This window comes from Rhododendron vialii, chromosome 13a, assembly GCF_030253575.1.
Source record: "Rhododendron vialii isolate Sample 1 chromosome 13a, ASM3025357v1".
NCBI classification, from domain to species: domain Eukaryota; kingdom Viridiplantae; phylum Streptophyta; class Magnoliopsida; order Ericales; family Ericaceae; genus Rhododendron; species Rhododendron vialii.
In genome coordinates, this window is record NC_080569.1 from 10,858,101 (window position 1) to 10,881,105 (window position 23,005).

The 23,005-nt window shown below is 38.6% G+C and overlaps 1 protein-coding gene, 1 long non-coding RNA gene and 1 pseudogene across 2 annotated transcripts; 1 reads left to right on the forward strand and 2 right to left on the reverse strand.

The window, feature by feature from the left end:
* The first annotated feature begins 738 nt into the window (after nt 1–738).
* Nucleotides 739–15,714, forward strand: LOC131314918 (protein CNGC15b-like). The gene is made up of 7 exons (XM_058343849.1): nt 739–797; nt 933–1,443; nt 3,076–3,288; nt 4,127–4,422; nt 13,944–14,055; nt 14,240–14,476; nt 14,854–15,714. The coding sequence occupies exons 1-7, from the start codon at nt 769–771 to the stop codon at nt 15,523–15,525; spliced, it is 2,070 nt and encodes a 689-aa protein (XP_058199832.1). The 5' UTR covers nt 739–768; the 3' UTR covers nt 15,526–15,714.
* Nucleotides 15,715–16,068: 354 nt separating this feature from the next.
* Nucleotides 16,069–19,245, reverse strand: LOC131314919 (protein CNGC15c-like; annotated as a pseudogene).
* Nucleotides 19,246–19,401: 156 nt separating this feature from the next.
* LOC131314920 (uncharacterized) lies at nt 19,402–21,823 on the reverse strand. Its single transcript, XR_009196535.1, has 5 exons — nt 21,677–21,823; nt 21,290–21,397; nt 20,829–20,900; nt 19,765–19,920; nt 19,402–19,636 (listed from the first exon to the last, which is right to left on the reverse strand). It is a non-coding gene; the product is annotated as an uncharacterized LOC131314920 (long non-coding RNA).
* Between the last annotated feature and the right edge of the window lie 1,182 nt (nt 21,824–23,005).

Here is a 23,005-nt window from a genome sequence, read left to right on the forward strand (position 1 = left end):
TCTATGAAATGTAATGAATTTAAAATGATTCAGAAAGGTTGATATTAATCTACTACTACTTTGCACGGTGAGCTTCCATTAAGGGATCTTTTAAGTTGTTAAGTTAAGGACCTCATGAGTATAACATCGTTCCCGCTCAAATTTTGATGATTTGAACTGTTCAATGTGTTTAAAACATGGTTTTAAGGATACTCCTCAAGAAATCAGCGAATAATATGATTGGGTAGGGCTTGATCCGAACAGTTTTTCATAAAAATGCATTTAAACGCTATAAATGAATTTTTGTGAAAAACTATTCGGATCAAGCCCTTCCTGGTATTATTTTTTCTGGTTTCTCGCGTGTACCCTTAAAATCATGCTCTAATCACATTGAGCGATTCGAATTATCAAAATTTGATAAAAAAAATAGAGATTCTTAACTTAACTCAATAAAAAATCCCTTATTGGAAGGGGACTGCTACTTTGCATTGTACTAGCACCCTAGCACTGCAACAAGGTCCAGGCCCCAGGCCCAAGTAACGTTCCAGGAGTTCCCTTTTTTAATTTAATAATAAAACTGCCGCCCTCCTCAAATTTTAAAAAACCCCATTAGAGATAGAAGACAAAAAAAACATTAGCATTATTGACATTCTTACTGGTGTAGTCGCCTATTGCGCTACCTAGGAAGTTTGTTAAGGATACAAACTCAAAAAACAATATCCATGGCTATAAACCTCCTGATATAAATATGTAGTTTTTGACACAAGTAAGCTTCATTTGATCATCACCATGAGTCTTCCGAATTCGAGTTCCATCAGGTATTTCTTCTCTCAATTTCCTTGACAACGGGTTTCGAATCCATTTACCGGATCGAACAAAATTCATTGCTATTGTATTGTATTTATACGCATGTTCTTACATATTGTTCCTTCTGATCGTCTGTGTATTTCTAGAACCCGATACCAATCCAAACCCGAGATCTATCCGGAAACCCAAGTCGACCGCGGCGGCGACACCATCAAATTCAGGTGCAACGGAAAATCCCTGAGCGCTAAGGCACTATCGCGAGTCTTCTCCGAAGACTTTGGAAAGCTGAAGAAGAAGAAGACCATAATCGACCCCCGGGGACAGTTTATCCGGCGATGGAGCAAGGTTTTCTTTCTAGCTTGCTTGGTGTGTTTGATCGTGGACCCCCTTTTCTTTTTCGTGCCGGTGGTTAACCCCAATGAATTCTGCCTCGACACCGAGGCGGGGGTCCTGCAAATTGCGCTCACAGTTCTTCGATCGATTACTGATTTGTTCTTCGTGATCAATATCGTTGTGCGGTCGAAAACGGCTTATGTCGGTCCGTCGTCGCGCGTGTTTGGGAGGGGAGAGCTGGTTATCGATCCATGGAAGATCTCGTCACGCTACCTTAGAAATGGTTTCTGGTACGATTTTCTGGCTGCGCTACCGTTCCCTCAGGTATTCAATTTTGCTTCCACGTTTAAAACTTGATTTTCTTAAAAAAAAATCAAAATTGTTTTTCTGCCTCTTCATCTTTTTCTTTGTTTGAACTACTAGACTTCAAATTTGAAGGTCTGATAGTATTTGTTGTCATCAATTTTCGGACCCGCACATGAAACTTGTTTCTGCATTCGCAATTTTTATTTTTTTATTTTTTAAAGAAATTCACTTTGCATGAACACCAAAAAGAGGTCTTTCGATTTTGGAAGTCGCGAGGTTTCCGTAGAAAAATTTTGATTGTGAATGTCTTAAATTTGTTTCCATCAAAAGTGTTTTCGTCTTTCTCACATAAGAAAACTGATTTCAAATGATGTTTTTCACTGTTTTCGTGTTTGCATTATTCAAATGTTCCCACAATAAACGAAATTTCAATTATAAGACCCTGCCAAGCAGGGGTGCTTGGGTGCTTGGCAAGGGTGTCGAGCGCATTTCGACCGTCTAAAAGTGTTTTGGACGGTCCGGATGCAAAAGTACCGAACGGATTTTTTTTAAAAAAAAAGGGAAAAAAAGAAGATGTTTTGATCCAGACCGTTGATTCCGAGATGAACTTTGAGATGAACGATCGGATTGACCGCTCAGCACCCGCTCGGCAGGGTCCCCGGGTCCCCCAAAACAAAGTTCTTCAACTTTTTAAAGATGTTACGGAGTAGTTCGTACTTTATTATGTAAAAGAAAGGACAAAAGAAAATTTGCGTAGGTTTTAGTTCATTGGTTTTCCAAAAATGAAACATATTCAAAAACCTAAAAGTATACTTTTAACGCACAATTATATTGCACGCGTGTGGGTCCACTCCGGATTCCACGAAAAATATCTACAAATTTTAAAATAATTTTTTATGGGGTTCTGTACAAAATCAATTTCAAAAGATATCGGTAAATATTTTTTCTGAATTCGTAGGGTGAAACTGGTCAACTACTCAGTTTCGCCTCTTCAAATTCAGAAAAATACTTATCAATACGCATTGAAGCTGATTTTTTTACAGGATTCCATTAAAGATTATTTTAAAATTTATGAATATTTTTTTATAGTATTTTTGTAAGATCCGAAGTGAGCCCCACAAACGTGCGGTATAAATGTGCGATAAAATTTTTGATTAAACCACAAACATATCATATATATATAAGAAAAGAAAAGTACAAAAGAGACACTATCGGTTCGAAAATACAAAAAATAACAAAACAAAATAAAGAAAGGAAACTAAAAAAACCGCTCAGTGTCAATGTGCAATAAGATTTGTGCGGCTAGAGTATCACTTCTGCTCACAAACAACTAAAAGTCAAAAACCGTGCAAATAAATTGAAACGGAAATCAAGAATTAACTGGCAGGGAATAGTCAACTCGACACACGGCCTATAACCCAATTCTCAAATCTCAAAACCTAATAAAGTATTACTAGTATTAATTTCCTCAGTTAATATTTATATTTATTTTAAATACCGGCACAACACAAATGATCCTGTATCACCATCGTCGTCATCATATACTATATCACTATTACGAGTGATCTTTCAAGACAGTTTAGTTCCGTTTAGCCACTGATTTTATCTTAATTAATACAGTAATTACGTATATTAATTATTTAATTCCAGGTGATGATTTGGTGCATCTTACCTAATTTAAAAGGTTCAACGACTTCAGGCTCCGGAAGTTCTCTACGGTACCTGATGTTGATACCCTACTTTCAGAGGCTAACCATAGCATACCCACTCAGTATCCAAATTGCCAAGGCCACGGGTATCGTCGTCCAGAAAGCCTGGCTTGGAGCTGCTTATAACCTCATGCTTTACTTGTTGTCAAGCCATGTAAGTATGTACTTCATCCCCACACAACAATAACAGAATCCATGTCTAGTCCCCGGCCAATTATTAAGGGTACGTATGGGCGGGAGATGATTGAAGACGGATCTAATATTCGATTACTAGAAATTGATCACACAGATACAAAAGATCAAGGCCGGCTCTGAGATTTTGGAGGCCTAAGACGATCTTCGAAAGTGAGGCCCTTAATTATTGTAAACGAAAATCAAATAAAAAGTCAATCACACTGAATAATTTTGATTCGGATAGAGTATTTGTTTGTAATGAGAAGTACCGGAGTAGTAGCGTTTAAGGAGACAAAAAGATGCATCCATACACCCACCACACTGAATAATTTTGAAAGGCCCCAGAGATTTTTGGCGATCCAGTGACCTTTTACTCCTCCTTTTTGTTTGTTTTTTCCTGCATTCTGTGTTCTATTTTTCTGGGCCATTGGGGCTTAAATATAAAATGTCTTATTGAGTTTAAAATTGATCCCTAAAACAACACATATATACTAGGTCCTAAAAATAAGTGGGGGCCCTATTTGTTTGACATTTTTTGGAGGCTTAAGGCCCACGCCTGTTGGGCCTTAGCCCAAAGCTGGCAGTGCAAAAGATAAAAAAGCATGGAAATGTGGAGCTCTAAAAACACCACCATTTTCAAGTTCATAAAGTCTACCCCTTTAGTTTTTTAGTACTTCACGATCACTGCACTTGATCCGACCGTGCTCATGCATCATTTAATTAATACTCTCAGAATGAGTGCACCGCGACATATTTTTATAAATTTGTATCCTAATACTTCTATCTAAATCAATCCAGTACATTGTGTTTGACATCAGGTTATGGGGAGTGTTTCGTACCTCTTATCAATACAACGCGAGGCAGCATGCTGGAGAAGCACATGCGATCAGAGTAACACAACATGTAGCTACGACTACTTCGACTGCATGACAATAGGGGACCCAACGAGGGAAGCTTGGATCCAGGCAAGCAATATGTTTAACGTTTGTTATGCAGGAACTGGTGGTACTTACCCTTATGGCATATACGCCCCCGGTGTGGTTGCCGGGGTCACGTCGTCTTCGTTCTTGCAGAGATACTTCTACTCTCTTTGGTTTGGCCTACGGAGTGTCAGGTACCAACCACTGCACCTACTTTGAATGGCTAAACGTACATGCAATTACACCAAACGCAAAAATTTAGGCACAAACCACTTAGCCTATGTAGACATGTGAAGCAACGTAGCATAGTTGTTTGATAACGAAAACGGCATGTCACGTCCTTGATTTTTAACATAAATAATAATTATTTACAATCAATACTGACGTACCGATAATACCCAAATGACATATTCTCCTCAGTTCTCAAAGTTAAAATTAAAAGTTACAATCCTAACTCAAAGCCCCAAGTTATACAAATGACAAAATAATATTATAGTTTTCACTATTCATTCTTTTAAATACTACTTTTAAAAAAAATGCAAATTCAACTCCTCCTTTATACCTCCGAGACATATGAACAACAAGCACGCGATGCACGCCATGCCGACTTCCTTGTTTTTTACCTGAAAATGATAGGTTGAGTTACACTAGTCCAGTAGAGAAATCTATACTCAAGTTATATGAAAAATACACCAAACGCGAATGAGACTCAACAAGTGAATATGAGATACAAGATGGGTTACCAAAATGAACTAACAAGTTTAGACTTCGGGACCCCAGACATCTTAAAGATAACCCTAACCATCCACACGTCAACTAGAAGTAGTATTAGGACTCATATCAATCAAACAAACAACGACAATAGTTTAACCATCCAACAACTTTCCGAATGAATGCCACAAACCACTTCCTCTTTTCATGCCATCTACCATAGAGCCTTATTTCATAAAACTTTCATTTTTTGATTTCCAAAACAATTTAGAAAAAACTCAATACCATCACAGGTCAAGCTCCATTGATTCGAGCTTGAATGCCGGAGTCCGTTGATTTGTGCCCAAATACTAGATCCCTTGATTCGCTCAAGAATACCAGAGGATTTTTGATAAAAACCCTCTTTTCAAAACAAAATTTCTTTCTTTAATAAAACATCAATAGAATCAACCTTTCATTTTCTTTTTCAGCAGCTACAATCTTAATCACCAAATAATCCAAACGTCAATATAAACTTCCAAAGTCAACCATAATTTTCTTCATTTACCACCCCTTGCATCACATTGAATTCTCTCCACCTGGGTTTTCGCATTACCACACCTTGCGTTACGGGCCCTCTAGAATCTTCGCATTACAACACCTTGCGTTGCAGGACCCTCAATTCAGAATTCAGAACTCACGTAAACATAAAAGCATTATCAATCAATATATAAGCTAACATCATTTTTTAAATTCACATTCGTTCATACATCATCAACAATGTATTACAAACTCATAAACACCCTCATTGCACATTGATAAATACTTTAAATCTATGTTATTCCTAATCAACCTTACGGTACATTCTCTACCTAACGACACAAATATTATACTTGAACGAGTGTCAAGAGACAAGATCGAACAACGAGCCATTAGGATACAAGAAATCATACTTGAGAGTGACTTAAACATGTTCTAACCATATAGAGAGCCATAACACGGAACAAAAACAACGTTAGGAGTAGTTACAGACATTGGCAGATTGACACACCTTTACTCAAATGGTCATAACTTTCTGTGTACTAAGGCTTTTAAGAAGATTCCTGGTGGCAATAGAAAGTTGACTTCAAGACCTTCGATTCGATATAATGTTTGCATGAAACGGACATCGGACGAGAAAGTTATGGACGTTCGAAGTTGGGCGCTAACCCAGAAAACGAGACAGATTCATGACCAGATTTCTAAAATCCACCATTAATTCAATTCTCAACGGTTTTGGGTGATTTCAGTGGCATTAGAACGGGCTCTAAGTCTACTCTATTTCATATGAAGGAATCAAAATTTATTTCCAAGTTTAAGATGATGAAAAACTACCATAAACAGCGACCGATTCTGCAGAATTTCAAAAATGAAAAGAACAACTTCAAACAACGAAGCAATGCACGATCTAACTACACAATCATTGCATAAACGCATAACAAGAGTAAGAAATTCCTACCAAAGTGGATTTTGAGCAAAACTCTAAGTACACCGAGCAAAGATCCATCAAGAACAAGCTTTTCCAAAGCAATACCACTAGATCTACAACCTAGATTATCCAAAAACGCGATCAATGTATGAATCAAAGTTAGGGTTTGAGAAGAGAAAGAAAAAGAGAACCAAAAATCATGAATCTTACCTCCAATAATGAGAAACTTGAAACCCGGTTGATATTTGAACGATTAACAAATAGATCTTGAAGATTTAGTGGTGTTTGAGGTGCAAATCCAAGGAGTTGGGAGAAGAATTGAAGAGAGAAGGTGGAGTGGCGATTTTTAGGCTTAGTTCGTGGTCTTTGAGTGAAAAAATAACATAAGGGGCTTATTTATAGTGTTTGAAATGCATGCTGAAATTTCAGAATTTTTGCAGGATGTATTGGTACTGGGAAACTACAGTACCGGTACATCAAAGACAGATTTGAAATTTTTTGTCAACGTTCACCGAATCAAACCCCGACTGCTATCAACACTTCCACACGTCATTTCAACACAAAAACTCAAAATTCAACTATTCTCCGGATGTCCAGTACACAACAGTAGGCATATCCGTATAACCTCATTAATAAACATATAAGATGATATAAATACGATCTTTTTCATATTAAACGATTAAAGAAAAAAAATTACGACTCTTTACATTCTATCCTCCTTAAAGAAATTTCGAGGAAACCAAGTCCAGCCAAGCCTTCAATCACATTACCTAATCCCATATCACAATTCCATAACCAAAATCTCATCCTTCCTTCCCTACGGTGACCTTCTCTTACCCTTTTTGCTCCACAAAACTACTCGCTAACGGTATGGTCCTACCACCCAACAGTCAATCTTGTATGCCTAGGATGCACATCAGTTTCTCCTCAATAACTACATCAACCTCCAATCGCTCTTCTAAAATCTCAACCTTCACAGACACTCAAATTCTAACATTCACTCCGGGATTCAACGACTTATATCCTCTCGTTCTTCATACTCTGAATTATGCATTCTCTTTTTCCCAATCAATGTCAACTATCCATCTAGAAAACCCTGAATAACCCTTGCGGTAATAAAACCCAGGAACCCAAAATCCAATGATTAGACTTTATAATGATCATCACCCTCTGCTCAGTTTTAACACCGACTCACCATAAATAAACTTCTTAGGTCTCAAAGCTATTGACATCTTTTTCAAATCCAAGAGTAAACACGTCTCACAATCGATTCAACTCAATTGATAATACTAAGGATAGACACCGATACTAAGTGCACTTGAAACCAACTGTTAGCTACGATCTCCAACTCACACCTTTACTTATCCACATGACACCTTATGAGCTCTGCATAAACCTCAAACACCCCTTCATCCATCTAACATTCAAACACAATCAAATTCTAACACTATTTCCCGTTCCCTAATCCATTTAGATTCATTATTGATTTCTACTTTAGAAAACTAAACGCACTTATGTCGTAATGTGTCATTTCTTCGTATCTCTAACACAACTCATTCTTGAAACCATTCGTATAAACTTCCAAATCCACTATTCTCCTTACCGCCAGTCACTAACCACTGCCAATTAAGCGTTGACAAATCATGGAAACCTTTCACCTCCACATCTTACAATATATACACGGAGTTAAATTCTATCATTTTCAAACTTTACATCTTACTATGGCTAGTAAAAGAAAGGACGCACGCCAAATTCCAACTAAAAATTCATTTCCTCATAGCACATATCTACACACCTCAGTATCTAATTTATATCGTATACTAAGAGAAAATTACACACATCGAGATTACATAGAGAGTCAAGCATACAAGTTAAAGCCAAGTAGTAGCACGTGTCACACACGAGTTATCTCAATAAATCAACCATACGATTCAATAGCTTACAACATAGAACATACCCACACATTAACAGCTTCACTCAGTGTCCAACAGACTCGCCACGTATCAACGTACCCATAATGTGTACATCATTTCACAATTCATGGCTTTAAAAGCCCAACAGTTATCTCGTTCTTTTCAATTTCGTAATGGCTCACACATCGTCTATTCACCTTACCAATCTCAAGCATTCCAATTCATTTAGTCAAAACAAAATCACATATTTCTCACATTTATAATCTTAAACATCACACCACAGATACACGTATTATCAATTCAAATTATTCATCTATTCTAACAACATTACAACCTAACAACATGTCTATACTTCTCGTTATATTCTAAGACTCCAACTATTTTATTACTAAAGAATCAATCTCACTCGCACCAATAACCTCTAACAGTTCCGCTCTCCACAAGTCGCATAGCTCACAATTTTCCCTCAATCAAGTAATCACGTCAACCTCAATATCCCTCAAAGGCATTCGCCACATCTACACTCAACTTCAAGAACAACAACTTCCATTACCACCACCATCCCTGTGATCACTATTATCTCTTAATCTTTCTTAAACAAACTCATTATCTCAATGGCACGCCTGAACATGTCCTATACTGTCATTAGTCTAGCCTACATACTCGGTTACACCCCACACACTATCTCTACACTCCAATCCTTCAATTTGCAACATACTATTTCTCCACATGACTATCACTTCAAGGTTCCCACGCAAGACACCATTTATACTTCGTCTCATTGTCAACCTTAACAGTTCACATTCGTATCGCACCCATTTCTGATAAGTCTCTCACCACACACTTACATCAATCACTCGGCTCAAGTCACATCGATATAGGTCACCTCTAGTCTTGTTGTCCCTCTTACAAGATTCCTATATATAGCCATATATCTCAATTTTCAAGCCAAGAGATCTATCCCACTTATACACAATCCTAGTGTCCAATTGACTTTCCGAGACTTCCATCTAGAAGGAGCGATGATCAAGTGCTTCTTCTAACTGGATCTCATCGGTAGTCGCTTGGATGTCCAGAAGACACATACAGTATCCCGACACCCTACCTATAACCCTTATTTTCCTATACACGATAACTGTCTCAATAACTACTACTACAACAACCAACCACAATTATAACCACAACATGTTTTTACCTTTCTAAACACATTCAAGAAACGCACTAACTCAATTCCTAACGCATATATTTCTCACCTTATACTTATACCATATACAACTCATTTCGTAAGTCATATCAACATTCTATCCCTTTCATCACATGCTAACAAATATCCTCTTTCATCCACCAATATCGTCACTACTCATACCCATCTAACATTTCATACAAAAGACATCTTACCACAAATGGTACGAGACCAAGACCACAAACTGTAACAATATCAATAACAACAATCGCAACCAAGAAAACTACAATGAGGTCAAAGCCTCCAACTTTTCAACAGGGGTTCACAATAAAATATCACTCTGCCATAGTAAAATAAAATAAATCCGACAATTCAATGATGTACTGACTCATTCATGCAAGCACACATGTGTTTTAAAAAAAAAATGTAGCGGATTTTAAACCCATGAGACTAAAAAGCCTCCCTACGTTCTCTAGGTATTCAAATCTAAAGTTTTGATACCAATTTGTCACGCCTTCGATTTTCAACATAAATAATAATCATTTACAATAAATACAATCAATATTGACGTACCGATAATACCCAAATGACTTATTTTCTCCAGTTATCAAAGTTAAAATTAAAAGTTACAATTCTAACTCGAAACCCCAAGTTATTCAAATGCCAAAATAATATTACAGTTTTCATTATTCATCCTGCCGAATACTACTTTTAAAAAAAAATGCAAATTCAACTCCTCATTTATACCTCCGAGACACATGAACAACAAGCACGAAATGCACGCCATGCCGACTTCCTTGCTTTTTACCTGAATATGATAGGTTGAGCTACACTAGCGCAGTAGAGAAATCTATACTCAAGTTATATGAAAATGCGATGAAAAATGCACCAAACGCGAATGAGACTCAACAAGTGAACATGAGATACAAGAGGGGTTACCAAAATGAACTGACAAGTTTAGACTCCGGGACCCCGGACATCTTAGAGATAACCCTAACCATCCACATGTCAACTAGAAATAGCATTAGGACTCGTATCAATCAAACAAACAACGATAATAGTTTAACCATCTAACAGCTTTTCGAATGAATGCCACAAACCACTTCCTCTTTTCATGTCATCTACCATAAAGCCTCATTTCATAAAACTTTCATTTTTTCATTTCCAAAACAATTTAGAGAAAACTCAAGACCATCACAGATCAAGCTCCGTTGATTCGAACTTGAATGCCGGAGTCCGTTAATTTGTGCCCAAATACCGGATCCATTAATTCGCTCAAGAATACCGGAGGATTTTGATAAAAACCCCCTTTTCAAAACAAAATTTCTTTCTTTAATAAAATCTCAATAGAATCAACCTTTCATTTTCTTTTTCAGCAGCCACAATCTTAATCAACAAACAATTCAAACGTCAACATAAACTTCTAAAGTCAACCATAATTTTCTTCATCAAGCGAGACATTCAACTGTGTTACCACCCCTTGCATCACATTGAATTCTCTCCACCTGGGTTTCCGCATTACCACACCTTGCATTGTGGGCCCACTAGAGTCTCCGCATTACCACACCTTGCGTTGCAGGACCCTCAATTCAAAATTCAGAACTCACGTAAACATAAAAGCATTATCAAATAGTATATAAGCTAACATCATTTTTCAAATTCACATTCGTTCATATATTATCAACATTGTATTACAAACTCATAAGCATACCCCATTGCACATTGAAAAATACTTTAAATCCACGTTATTCCTAATCAACCTTACGGTACATTTCCCACCTAATGACACTAATATTATACTTGAACGAGTGTCAAGAGATAAGATCGAACAATGAGTCATTAGGACACAAGCATTTATACTCGAGAGTGACTTAAACATGTTCTAACTATATAGGGAGCCATAATACGGAACAAAAACAATGTTAGGAGTAGCTACAAACATTGGCAGATTGACACACCTCTATTCAAATGGTCATAACTTTCTGTGTATTAAGACTTTTAAGGAGATTCCAGTGGCAATAGAAAGCTGACTTCAAGACCTTGGATTCGATATAATGTTTGCATGAAACGGACATCAAACGAGAAAGTTATGGCCATTCGAAGTTGGTGCAAACCCAGAAAACGAGACAGATTCATGACTAGAATTCTAAAATCCACCATTAATTCAATTCTCAACGGTTTTGGGTGATTCTTACGGCATTAGAACGGGCTCTAAGTCTACTATATTTCATATGAAGGAATCAAAATTTATTTCCAAGTTTAAGATGATGAAAAACCTCCATAAACAGTGACCGATTCTGCAGAATTTCAAAAATGAAAAGAAAAACCTCAAACAACGAAGCAATGCACGATCTAACTACACAATCACCACATAAACGCATAACAAGAGTAAGAAATCCCTACCAAAGTGGGTTTTGAGCAAAACTCTAAGTACACCGATAAAAAATCCATCAAGAACAAGCTTTTCCAAAGCAATACCACAAGATCTACAACCTATATTATCCAAAAACGTGATCAATGTATGAATCCAAGCTAGGGTTTGAGAGAGAAAGAAAAAGAGAACCAAAAATCATGAATCTTACCTCCAATAATGAGAAACTTGAAACCCGGTTGATATTTGAACGATTAACACGTAGATCTTGAAGATTTTTAGTAGTGTTTGAGGTGCAAATCCAAGGATTTGGGTGAAGAATTGAAGAGAGAAGGTGGAGGGGCAATTTTAGGGCTTAGTTCGTGGTCTTTGAGTGAAAAAATAACATAAGGGGTCTATTTATATTGTCTGAAATGCGTGCTGAAATTTCAGAATTTTTGCAGGATGTACCGGTACTGGGAAACTATGGTACCAGTACGTCAAAGACAGATTTGAAAATTTTTGTCGACATTTACCGAATCAAACTCCGACTGCTACCAACACTTCCACACGTCATTTCAACACCATAACTCAAAATTCAACTATTCTCCAGATGTCCGGTACACAACAGTAGGCATATCTGTATAACCTCATTAATAAACATATAATTTGATATAAATACGATCTTTTTCATATTAAACGATTAAAGAAAAAAAAATTACGGGTCTCTACACAGCGAATAGAAGCAAGGTTATTAGAGACCTTAGGAAAGCTCGGAAATTAACAAAGAGCAGCAAACAAGGTTTAAACTAGCGGTCATTACGTAGCTTATCGATTTTTCATCCGTCTCGTACAGTCGCACTCTATTGATACTCAACACGTATTGCTTTGTATAAGTTATTTTCTATCCAATCCCCGTTCTATTTTTGACGACTAGAAGAACTATTTTAAATCCTCCAGCTCCAAAGTTTAAAAAATATATATACAATCGCTACATCTGATTCCCACCACCTATTATTTGACGTTGTTGCTATCACTTCATGGCTATCATTACCGTTGCGCGACTTGCTACCTCTCTATTTAAAACCTTAAGGAGTACCTAATTAACAGAAACGTTAACTGATAATCCCACGATCGAGGAAATTAATATTCTTATAAAACCTTTACACAAAGTTCTAATTGACCGAACTTACCAAAAACTAAAAAGTTCTTGACCGCAGTGACGCAAATTAAAGTGATATTTCTTGTCGCATCATTAGGAATGTAAGGCATTTTAAAGGGATGAGTATATCTTATTGGATAGCATGCACTTTCGTTCTATTTTGGGGGGCTAAGGTAAATCGAAAATCCTATAGGTACCGACCGGTACCGTGGGAAAATCGTAGGAACGGCCGCGCCGGGCTGTCTCCAACCTATATATACGAAAATAGAGTATTTGGATCGAGCATCTTATTCGTGTCGGATGTCATTGAATCTCACGTAGGCCCCCTCATTTTTTTTTTTTTAGAATTTTTGGACTGTTCGGATCGGCCGTTCGGTGGCCGGAGACGGCCCGGTGCGGCCGTCCCTACGATTTCCCTACGGTACCGGTCGGTACCTGTAGCAATACTCAAGGTAAATTTTGTTTAACCAAAACAAAGATAGAACATCACACAAGAACTCAAACAAGACAACTACAAAGGAACAGGGATTGGTCTAAGACTTAGGAATTTTGCTTTCTCTTAAGATCTTAAATTCAAAACATTTTAGGTGTTATTAACTCCTTTAGAGCCAGAGAGTCAGTCAATTAATGCAGTGCTTTGCTATGAGTCGCCTATGACTTTAATAGAGACCCCCGCAGCGAAAGTGTACGATAGGATTGGTTCCCAACTTGCAGGATTAGACGTCGTTGTGCGTGTATGCGGGCCCGAACACCTAAGTTATCAAAAACAAAGTATAATTAGGAGAGCACTTTCGTTGGTATGTGAAATTACCTTATTGCCCTCCTCCAAAGGAGAGCACTTTCGTTATTTCTTGCGTATATGCTATGACTCTGTGTTTTGCACCATCCATGTCATGTGACAAAAATAAGATGTACTCATGCATATGCATGCATGCAATTGCAATTGCAGCACCCAAGGGCAGAATCTGGTCACAAGCATATTTATTGGGGAGAATATCTATAGCACCATCATTGTGATTCTCGGCCTGCTTAACTTATCATTGCTTATCGGGAATATGGAGGTAAATAGTAAATACTACCGTACTTACTACTAATTCATGATCACATTAATTAATAGACCACATAACAATAATTAACATTCTTAATTACTGTATTATAGAAAATTTACAGTTTTAATTTTATGCTTGTTGTGTGTGTATATATATATGTTCTGTTTGTAATTGGGGTACTGCATGGCAACTGCAGGGATACCTTCTATCGAGTAATCAGCGGATAGAGGAGTGGAGGGTCAAGAAGAGCGACAAAGAGCATTGGATGCATCACAGGCAACTCCCCCAAGAACTAAGAGAATCGGTGCACAGATACGATAGGTACAAGTGGGTGGCTACTTACGGAGTTGACGAAGAAACCTTACTCTCTGACCTTCCCAAAGGTCTCCGCCGCCAAATCAAACGCCATTTGTGCCTCAATCTTGTTCGACGTGTAAGAACCCCCGGCCCCTCATATATCTACCTATATATAACTTCTCGTTTAATTCAGGACCCTGAAAATTAGTTGAGGTTTCAAGTACTTTAAAACCATATAGATTTGTCCGCCCAACATCGATCTTATTCATGAAAATCTACCAATCGTCCAGTTAAGATTTTCGGAAAAGTAATTATTGCCCTCCTAAGATTTGTGCTAAAAGCATATATACACACACACACCCCACCCTAGCAACGTATGTAAGAATCATTATCGTCCAGCCAGCTTGCACACACCTTGACTAATATCGCAGCCCTAAAGATAACAACTGGACAAAACCCCTAGTGGCATCTGAAACTTTAGTTGTATTACTGTTCTCTAAAATTGCATTGCAGGTACCCTTATTGGAGGAGATGGATGATCGGATGTTGGATTCGATATGCGAGCGGCTACAGCCAAGACTTTGGACCGAAGGCATGTTTGTAATACGCGAAGGTGACCCTCTCAACGAGATGCTCTTCATAATCCGGGGCCACCTCGACTCCCACACCACCAACGGCGGCCAACTCGGGTTCTACGACTCCTGCCGGATCGTCCCGGGCGACTTCTGCGGCGAGGAACTGCTTACGTGGGCCCTCAAGAAGCATCGAAGCGACGTCCTCCCGTCGTCCACGCGCACTGTGAAGGCCAGTTCGGACGCGGAGGCATTTGGTCTGGGAGCAGAGGACTTGAGGTTCGTGGCGTCGCAGTTCCACATGCTGCACAGCAAGAAGCTTAGGCACAAGTTTCGGTTCTACTCGCACCAGTGGCGTACCTGGGCCGCTTGTTTTATACAAGCGGCCTGGCGAAGGTTCAAAAGGAGGAAGGAGTTCCGCGAGCTTGGTGCTGTGGAGGGTGGTTCAGGCTCGCCCGGGAGTTCCGGGTCAGGCCGAGGGGAGGTTTTTGTGGCCCGACCGGGGTCTGGCTTGGCCCATTTTGCGTCAATGCTTATATCAGACATTAGGAGCAAGCGTTACGGGTCGGAATCAGGGGTGCTTAGCCCGTTACCGAAGCCGGAAGAGGATTGAAGGAACGGGACTCAAATGAGGCTTCAATATATTTTGATCACTTGAAAATGCGTAAAGGGAAATTTGAGATTTGCTGGGTTGTACATATTTTTTAGGGGGTTTTAATATCAAAATTGAACCGAGTCTCTGCATGTTACTCGTATTTTTCAAGGCCTGAATTAGTACATCTGTGGTGAAATTGAGATTCAATGCTTTCCAAAGTGTTTTTTGGCTGAGAAAAACTTCTTTACGGAGAAACCTGTAAATAAAGTTTACAACGCTCAATCGCGTGCGTCCAAAGGTATTTTGGACGGTCTGAATTTTAAAAAATTATTCGCTAAAATAGTTACTATTGATTGCCAAGACAGACGGCTAAAATTGGGCGGAGCCGTGAATAACTTATTCAGTTTCTCTCTTTGTTCTCTCTTTGTTGCCGCTTGATCATTTATGGCAACTATTCATTTGTTAGGAGGAAGTGCTATAACTAGACAAAGAAGTCAAAGATTTACACACAGATTTTACCCACAGACGTTTGACAACAGAAAAGATAGGACACATGAAAAGAAAGCATAAAACTGTCCATGAAACAACATTGGCGGTCCAGATTCACACCTTTCAACTGGAGGTCAAATTTGTCCACAACTATGGTTAACAATTGCAAAATTGTCCAGAATTCTGCTCTGAGTTTTTTTTGTAGGAGTTTTGTACAATGTCAAATGTCCACTTGTATGGCCAATTCAACAGGAAAGACAGAATTGAAGCTTCTAAACCTATTTATTGTCCTCAGTCTTCATAAAAATCAGGCTCCGCTGGCTTCGGCTGCGGACTCATAAGGCCCGAGTCTGACCCAAAGCCGTTACTCCTTGTACTCATCCGCAACCTCGCCGCATACCATGCCAACCCTGACCTCAATTGGGACCCCGATACCTCCTCTCCATTCACACCCAAATCCATGAACGACCCCAAGCCATTGTGTTCCTTCAAATGAAGCTCCGCCAGTTCCTTCCGCTTCTTATACCTCCTCCATGCGGCCTGTATGTAACACGCGGCCCACGTCTGCCATTGGTGTGAGTGGAAGCGGAACTTGTGCCTTATTTGCTTGCTATGTAGCCTCCTAAACTGAGACGCCACAAATTTTATGTCCTCCGCCACGAGGGCAAATGCCTCAACGTCAGAAATGGCCTTGACAGTGCACGTGGAAGAGGGGAGGATTCCGTTTGGGTGCGGGTGGAGGGCCCACGTTAGGAGTTCCTCGCCACAGAAGTCGCCGGGGCCAATCCGGCATGAGTTAAAGAAACCAGTGCGACCGCCGTTGGTGGTGTACGAATTGAGGTGGCCTCAGATTATGAATAGCATTTTGGTAACGGGGTCACCCTCTCTTTCTAGGAACGTGTCCTTGGTGCATAGGGTGGGCATCAGCCTCTCGCATATTGAGTCTAGCATCCGATCATCCATGTGATCAAACAACGCGACCTATCGCATAGGCAAATGATGAGGACATTAATCCATGAAGAACTAATAGTATTGGTGCTGTACATCATCAGAATATTTCAACGAAAGGTTCATTTCCTATGTGTCTGCTCACATGGCGTATTGGGTTCCATTACTTTTCAAAAATTGAACACCACACATGGACACAGTCCGTAAGTTGATTAAAAACACAAAGAAGGTGAAAAAAGGTAAAATATATACGGTTACATATGCTATTTATCTTGATACTAAGCTCATTGAATAATAGTTGTGGACTTACTCGTCAAACTAAGTTGAGACATAGGTGGCATTTAATTTGTCGTCGAAGATCAGAAGGGAGGTCTTTGAGAATAGCTTCTTCATCAACTCCTTGAGTGGCAACCCACTTTTATTGATCATATTTCCGCACGTACTGTCTTAGTTCCTGCGGTAGTTGCCTGTGGTGCATCCATTGCTCTGTATCAGCTCTCCTGAGCCCCCACTCCTCTAATCGTTCTGTTGCCGACATGATATACATCTGCCAGTCAAAAAACTTACTCCCCTTTAGACAATATTATTTAGGAACATTTGTTGAGTTCAGAAGGCCAAGACTTAGTATTATTTATTTATTTTGGCACTATTTTCTTTTTGATCATTGACCAAGTAATCTGCCACCACACTAAAATACCGCCCCCCTTTAAGAACCCTAATCAAATGTACTCAGACTTTATCATAACCTTGCAAGTTAACCTGAATTCTATCCCCTGAATGGGGAACGGACGGTCCAACACTTGCCATAACCCATGAGAGACGGGTAGGTAGGTACCTCTGCCTCAGTAGGGATCACATATTTTGAACAACCCAACCTTTATCTCACATACCTTGGACTAGACTGTCTGATCCACACATCTTGGCATTGAGAGACAAGCATCCCAAAGTTTCTATAATAGTTTCATTTCCTATTAATCAACAAACCTGCATATTCCCGATGAGCAAGGCAAGGAGAATCAGCCCAACAGTTGCAATAAGGCAGGAGCCGCAGGAATAAAAATTCTCTCCAATGTCAATGCTAGTTGACTGATTCTGTCCAGTAGAGCTGCACAGATAATTACATACACCAATTACACACTCAAAAAAACTTTTGCTTTTGATTTAAGTGTTCTATTGACAAGTTCTAGAAACTATTTTTACCTCAGATTCCTCGGGCCAAACCAGAGCAGGAGAAGAACTTGTTGAAGAAAAGGCCAGAGGTAATCCCAAATTGTGCTGCGGGACCATATATACCCCACTGATAATAGCTACTACTTGGGTTACAGTCGGTTGTGACATTGCTTGAAAGAAACCAAGCCGTTCTATTGGGGTCATTGATCGTGCTGCAGTCGAAGTAGCTGTAAGTACAAGAAATCGAGTTTTCTTGGTCACAAACACTCCTCCAACAGGCTTCTTCTCTCTCTAGCGACAAAAGGTACTAAGTTCCTCCCACAACCTATATTATCACAACAAAATGGAAAATAAAATTGTAGATTTGCATGAAGTTTTGAATCGAGGTATCTGAAATTCTGAATATGTAACAATTGAAGTGGCGGCGTAATAGTATTAAGAGTATTGACTGATACAGTATAGGTATTGGGAATTGAGTGCCCAGTTGTGAATTTTGCAAAATGATAGACAAGAAAAAAAAATTGAGTAGGTGCGAATCGGCTGTGCAGGTGTTTGGATTTTGTTTCAATTAGGAAGTCCGTGACTCTGTCATCCTCTTTGGCTTTTGCTTCAGAATTATCATCTCTCGTCCTAAATAAAATGTACCGAACAAGCCTAGAGCTATCGACTGGATAGCAGATAGGTTATGTACTGATGCATAATGTGAACCAGCCGATGCACAGCCAATTTTGATTTCTACCAGCATGATGCATAACAATACCAAGTGGCAGAAAAACACAAACATATTGGCTGGCTAATATTTAAAACCATAATGACAACAAGAGATTAAAAGGCGCTAGTTTCTTTAACTTATCTAGACGCTCACATGGCGAGCCTACCACCATGAACAAGATAGCGGATTGGTTATGAAATGATACATATTGCGAACTAGCCATTGCATATGCTATTTTGATTTCTTTAAGTGCACTGATTCTACTGAAATGTAATGGCAGCTGAGAGTCGAAAAAACAAAAAATATCATCCGCACGATATTCAAAACCCTAACATGTCAAAGGGAGAGAAAAGCTTTTAGTTTCTTTAACTTATTTGGAGACTTACATGGCTACCCAGCATGTAGAACATGAGGTTTTATGCGGAAAAGGGATGTTTTTATCATTTTATGTCTCCACAGCCAGCCAAGAAAAGATTTGATGCCCCATGTGAGGCCAGCATGCCAAGTAAGTCCCTTGGCTGACTTTGAACAGCAAGCAAATACCAAGGCTAATGACTTTCTCTTTCCTAAAAGAAATTCTCTGTCCCAAAAGAAATTCTCTGTCCCGACTGGATTCATGGGTGATCGCTAATATTTATTTGTCCCATGGGAAACAAAAATACAAAATGAAGTGGGACACTATGACGTGCCAACAAAAATGTCCTGCACTACAGTAAAACACAATTGAAGAGTTCTTACCTCGGATCAAACCACAACTTATCATATGAACGGGGACATTCCAAAGAGCTCGAATACAACTTTCTCAAGAAACTGCAAGCTTAATTTTTCTTCATGAGGAAGGTGTTCTACTTTTCAAAATATCATAGAGGAGAATATAAATGAAAAAAATCCAGTGACTATTTTACTTAATAATTACCAATGGAAATATGTTCGCCCACCTGTTCTCAGAACATGAAGGAAAAATAGCAAATCCCGTAGTCTATGTTTTCCTTCTTTGACTTCTAAATCAGGGGAAGAAGAAGCCCACTTGTTGACGGTATTCTTGCAATGCTCCTAGTCATTTTTGACGAGAGAGGCACTTATTTTTGAAAAACCTGGTAAATAGTCAGGAAAGTACAAAGAATTAAACAGTAAGTTAAATAATACAATCAGAATACACAAGGCTAGAGAAACTGTAAGAAAGCTCTTAGCCTATATATATTCACTTCAAATATCCAGTATCGTTGAATTCCACATCTTGAAGTCATGGAAATATCAATCATAATCCCAAGGGGCTAAAACCAAGACCATATCTTTACGTTCTGAATTCATTTTGTCTGTTCAGGACATCCATTAGTACTACAGAGTTCAAGATATTAGGACATGGCCAGTGGCCAGTGGTTGCTCAGAATTCATGAAACAAGCGAAATGGGTTAAAGGATATTCCATGACAAATTTGAGATGGTTAAAGGCTCCATGATTCATTTTCAAGTAATAATATTCCATTGACAAAAAGGGCACCATGGGGTTACCACATGAATGAGTGGCACAACAATAGAAAAACATCGAAGAACGCCAAAAGAACAGGCCACAACAAAATCTCAAGCCTCCAACATGGTTTTATTCAAGGGCACCGCAAAATTACCCTGGAAAACTTTGGTTTCGGGAGTTTATAGAGAATTAGATCTGTAAAATTCCAACATGTTTTCAAACATAGCAATTGGATTGGGCGGCTAGGATCTCGGCAATCAGTAGCAGGTGTTATGGGTGTAATTACATCTGGTAACAAGGTAATCTCACACAAGCTAGATTTAAGCCTTGAAATCGCGGTTAATTACACATTCTTTTCAATACCAAACATACAAAATACCAGCACAAGCTCGGTTTTAATTACCTTTGCAGTAGCTAAAACCTTCTTCTTTACCACAAAATAAGAAAAGTCATAGGCCTTACCCAGGAGTTTTTCCCCCATTCAGGCCACAGAATTTTAAAAATAACATTAGTTTACTTGGTAAAAACATACCACATCCGAGGAGCACCAGCAACGCAACACACTTAAGAGCACAATCCATCCAGCTCAGTTCAGCTCTATTTACTTCACTTCAACAAAACCAAAAGGAAAAATGCAAACATGCCACTATCAGAACCCATCAAACAAGGAAAAGAAAGACCAAAAAAATCCACAAGTCAATTGTAAGGGTGATAAAAGAGCCGAGCAATTAGTTGTTCAAGCTTGGTTTGAAAACTTAACGAGCTTCAAGGCTTGTTCAAGCGTAGCTTGTTTAACAAGACAAGCCGATCTCAAACAAGATTTAATTGAGCCGACCAAGAGCCTGATCTCAACTAGCTCGAATTTGTTATACATCATAAGCCGAACGAGACAAGCAATAACTTGTTTGAGCTTGTTTTGGAAGCTTAACAAGCTTCAAATAAATTTACAAGCTTCGTTTTCTGACGAAAAAACAAGCTTTTTAACTAAGGAACCTGAGCTGGAACTTGAACTCGAATAGCTTGGTTTGTTTATCAGCCCCACTCAAATGTCAACCTGCTCAAGTTGAAGTCTTGCAATGCAATTTGGAGTGATAGAAGCAACTGCAATCCAAATTATAAAGAGGTAAACACACAACGGTAAAAGAACAGATCAAACCGTTCAACTAAAGAAAACATAAAAGGAAAAAAAACTGTTTCATCAACTAGGAGGTTGCGGCACCTACCGAGGAGTCCCCACCAATCAAACCGAGGAGAGAGAAACAGCACAGAATCAGACTTTTCAATGCACATATATTATATATGTATATATTTGGCATGTACATGAGATAGGGGCCGTCGAAAGAGGCGATTATTGAGATGGGAGCCGAAAACTTGGAATACCTGTATCTACGAGGTTTCGAGATCTCGTGCTCGTAAAATCCCTCAAAAACGGTGCTGGAAAGTCCCACTTGACAAAGCTCACGATCGGAGAGGGTTCAAAGTCCAACTCCGACCGAAGCTTCAAGCTCCCCTCGATTTTCCCAGCCTTAAAAATACAGTAATAAAGGCTGTTTTTCTTTTTGTCTTTTCTTTCTCTTAAAAAATCCCATTTATGGCCTGAGAGGAGTGAGGGGTAAAGGGGTAAAAAGGAGAGTGTTGTGTTTACATTGTGAATACGGGAAATTGATTTTTACACTTTTTTTTTACAATTTATTTTATTTTTTTTGTCTTTATTCACTTAAATTTATTATTTTACCATTTATTGAATACATTTTTCACATTATGACAATATTGTAAATGCATATGAATAAAACCAAAAAAGGGAGCTTGGATAGTTAAAAGAGAAGAGTGAAAATCATTTTCCTTTTAATGTCCGTAATATGGTAATCGGAAAATTTGTCTAAAGTATTACTTAAAAATAGTGGTTCATTGGGCCATTTAGCTCGGGTTACTTCGGGGTTAGCTTTCTCTAATTATAGTTTGGATGAACTAATAATTAATTGGGCCTAGTTCAGTTGATGTTCCGGATTTATACTTTGTATTTCATATATAATGTAAATGATCTTTTCTATCGATTTAAAAAAGAAAGAAAGAATAGACTAATTGTAGTTTGACACCCTATACTACGGACTGTTTGCTAAAGCCCTCATAGATAATTTGATTCTTGGTAATCTACTAGTACTTGAGATAATCAGATTGTGATAGAATAGTTCAAAAAAAAAAAAAGAACACCCAATGATTTACCAAAAAAAACCACTCAATACTTGAGATAATCAGATTGTCTAGTCTTATGGATGTTAATATTACCTATACATAAACTTTATTTCCTGCCGTCTGTCCAAAAACTTCCAGTTTATTTATACCGTATTTTGTGAGGACAAAAAAAGTATCTACATAGGTGTCAGGGCCCTACGATTACCTTCACTCCTTATTAACTCGATGATCTTTGTGACCAGAGCCAAGCAGCTTTCTTCCTTCTTCTTTTTTTTTGATAGGCAGAAATAATTATGTAAAAGAACTCGATAGGGGTACATCGAAAAAGTGAGAATGATCACCCATTCAAAGGTTGGATGAGGGGAGAAAAAGAAGAACGGAAGAAAAGAAACAGCCAAATACAGAGTAAAAAACTTCATGGTTCTAAACCTTAATCCTCGTAATTCTATCCAATCATTGGTTAAAATCATCCGATAGTGTAATTAAGCATCAAGATTTGCGTTTCCCTGTATCCAA

Bases quoted from the DNA above. Each gene is read 5' to 3' on its own strand.
- LOC131314918 (XM_058343849.1), top strand. From the start codon at position 769: ATGAGTCTTCCGAATTCGAGTTCCATCAG. The intron at 1,444-3,075 runs GTATTCAATTTT...ATTTAATTCCAG, and splicing joins CTGCGCTACCGTTCCCTCAG to GTGATGATTTGGTGCATCTT. The intron at 3,289-4,126 runs GTAAGTATGTAC...GTTTGACATCAG, and splicing joins TTTACTTGTTGTCAAGCCAT to GTTATGGGGAGTGTTTCGTA.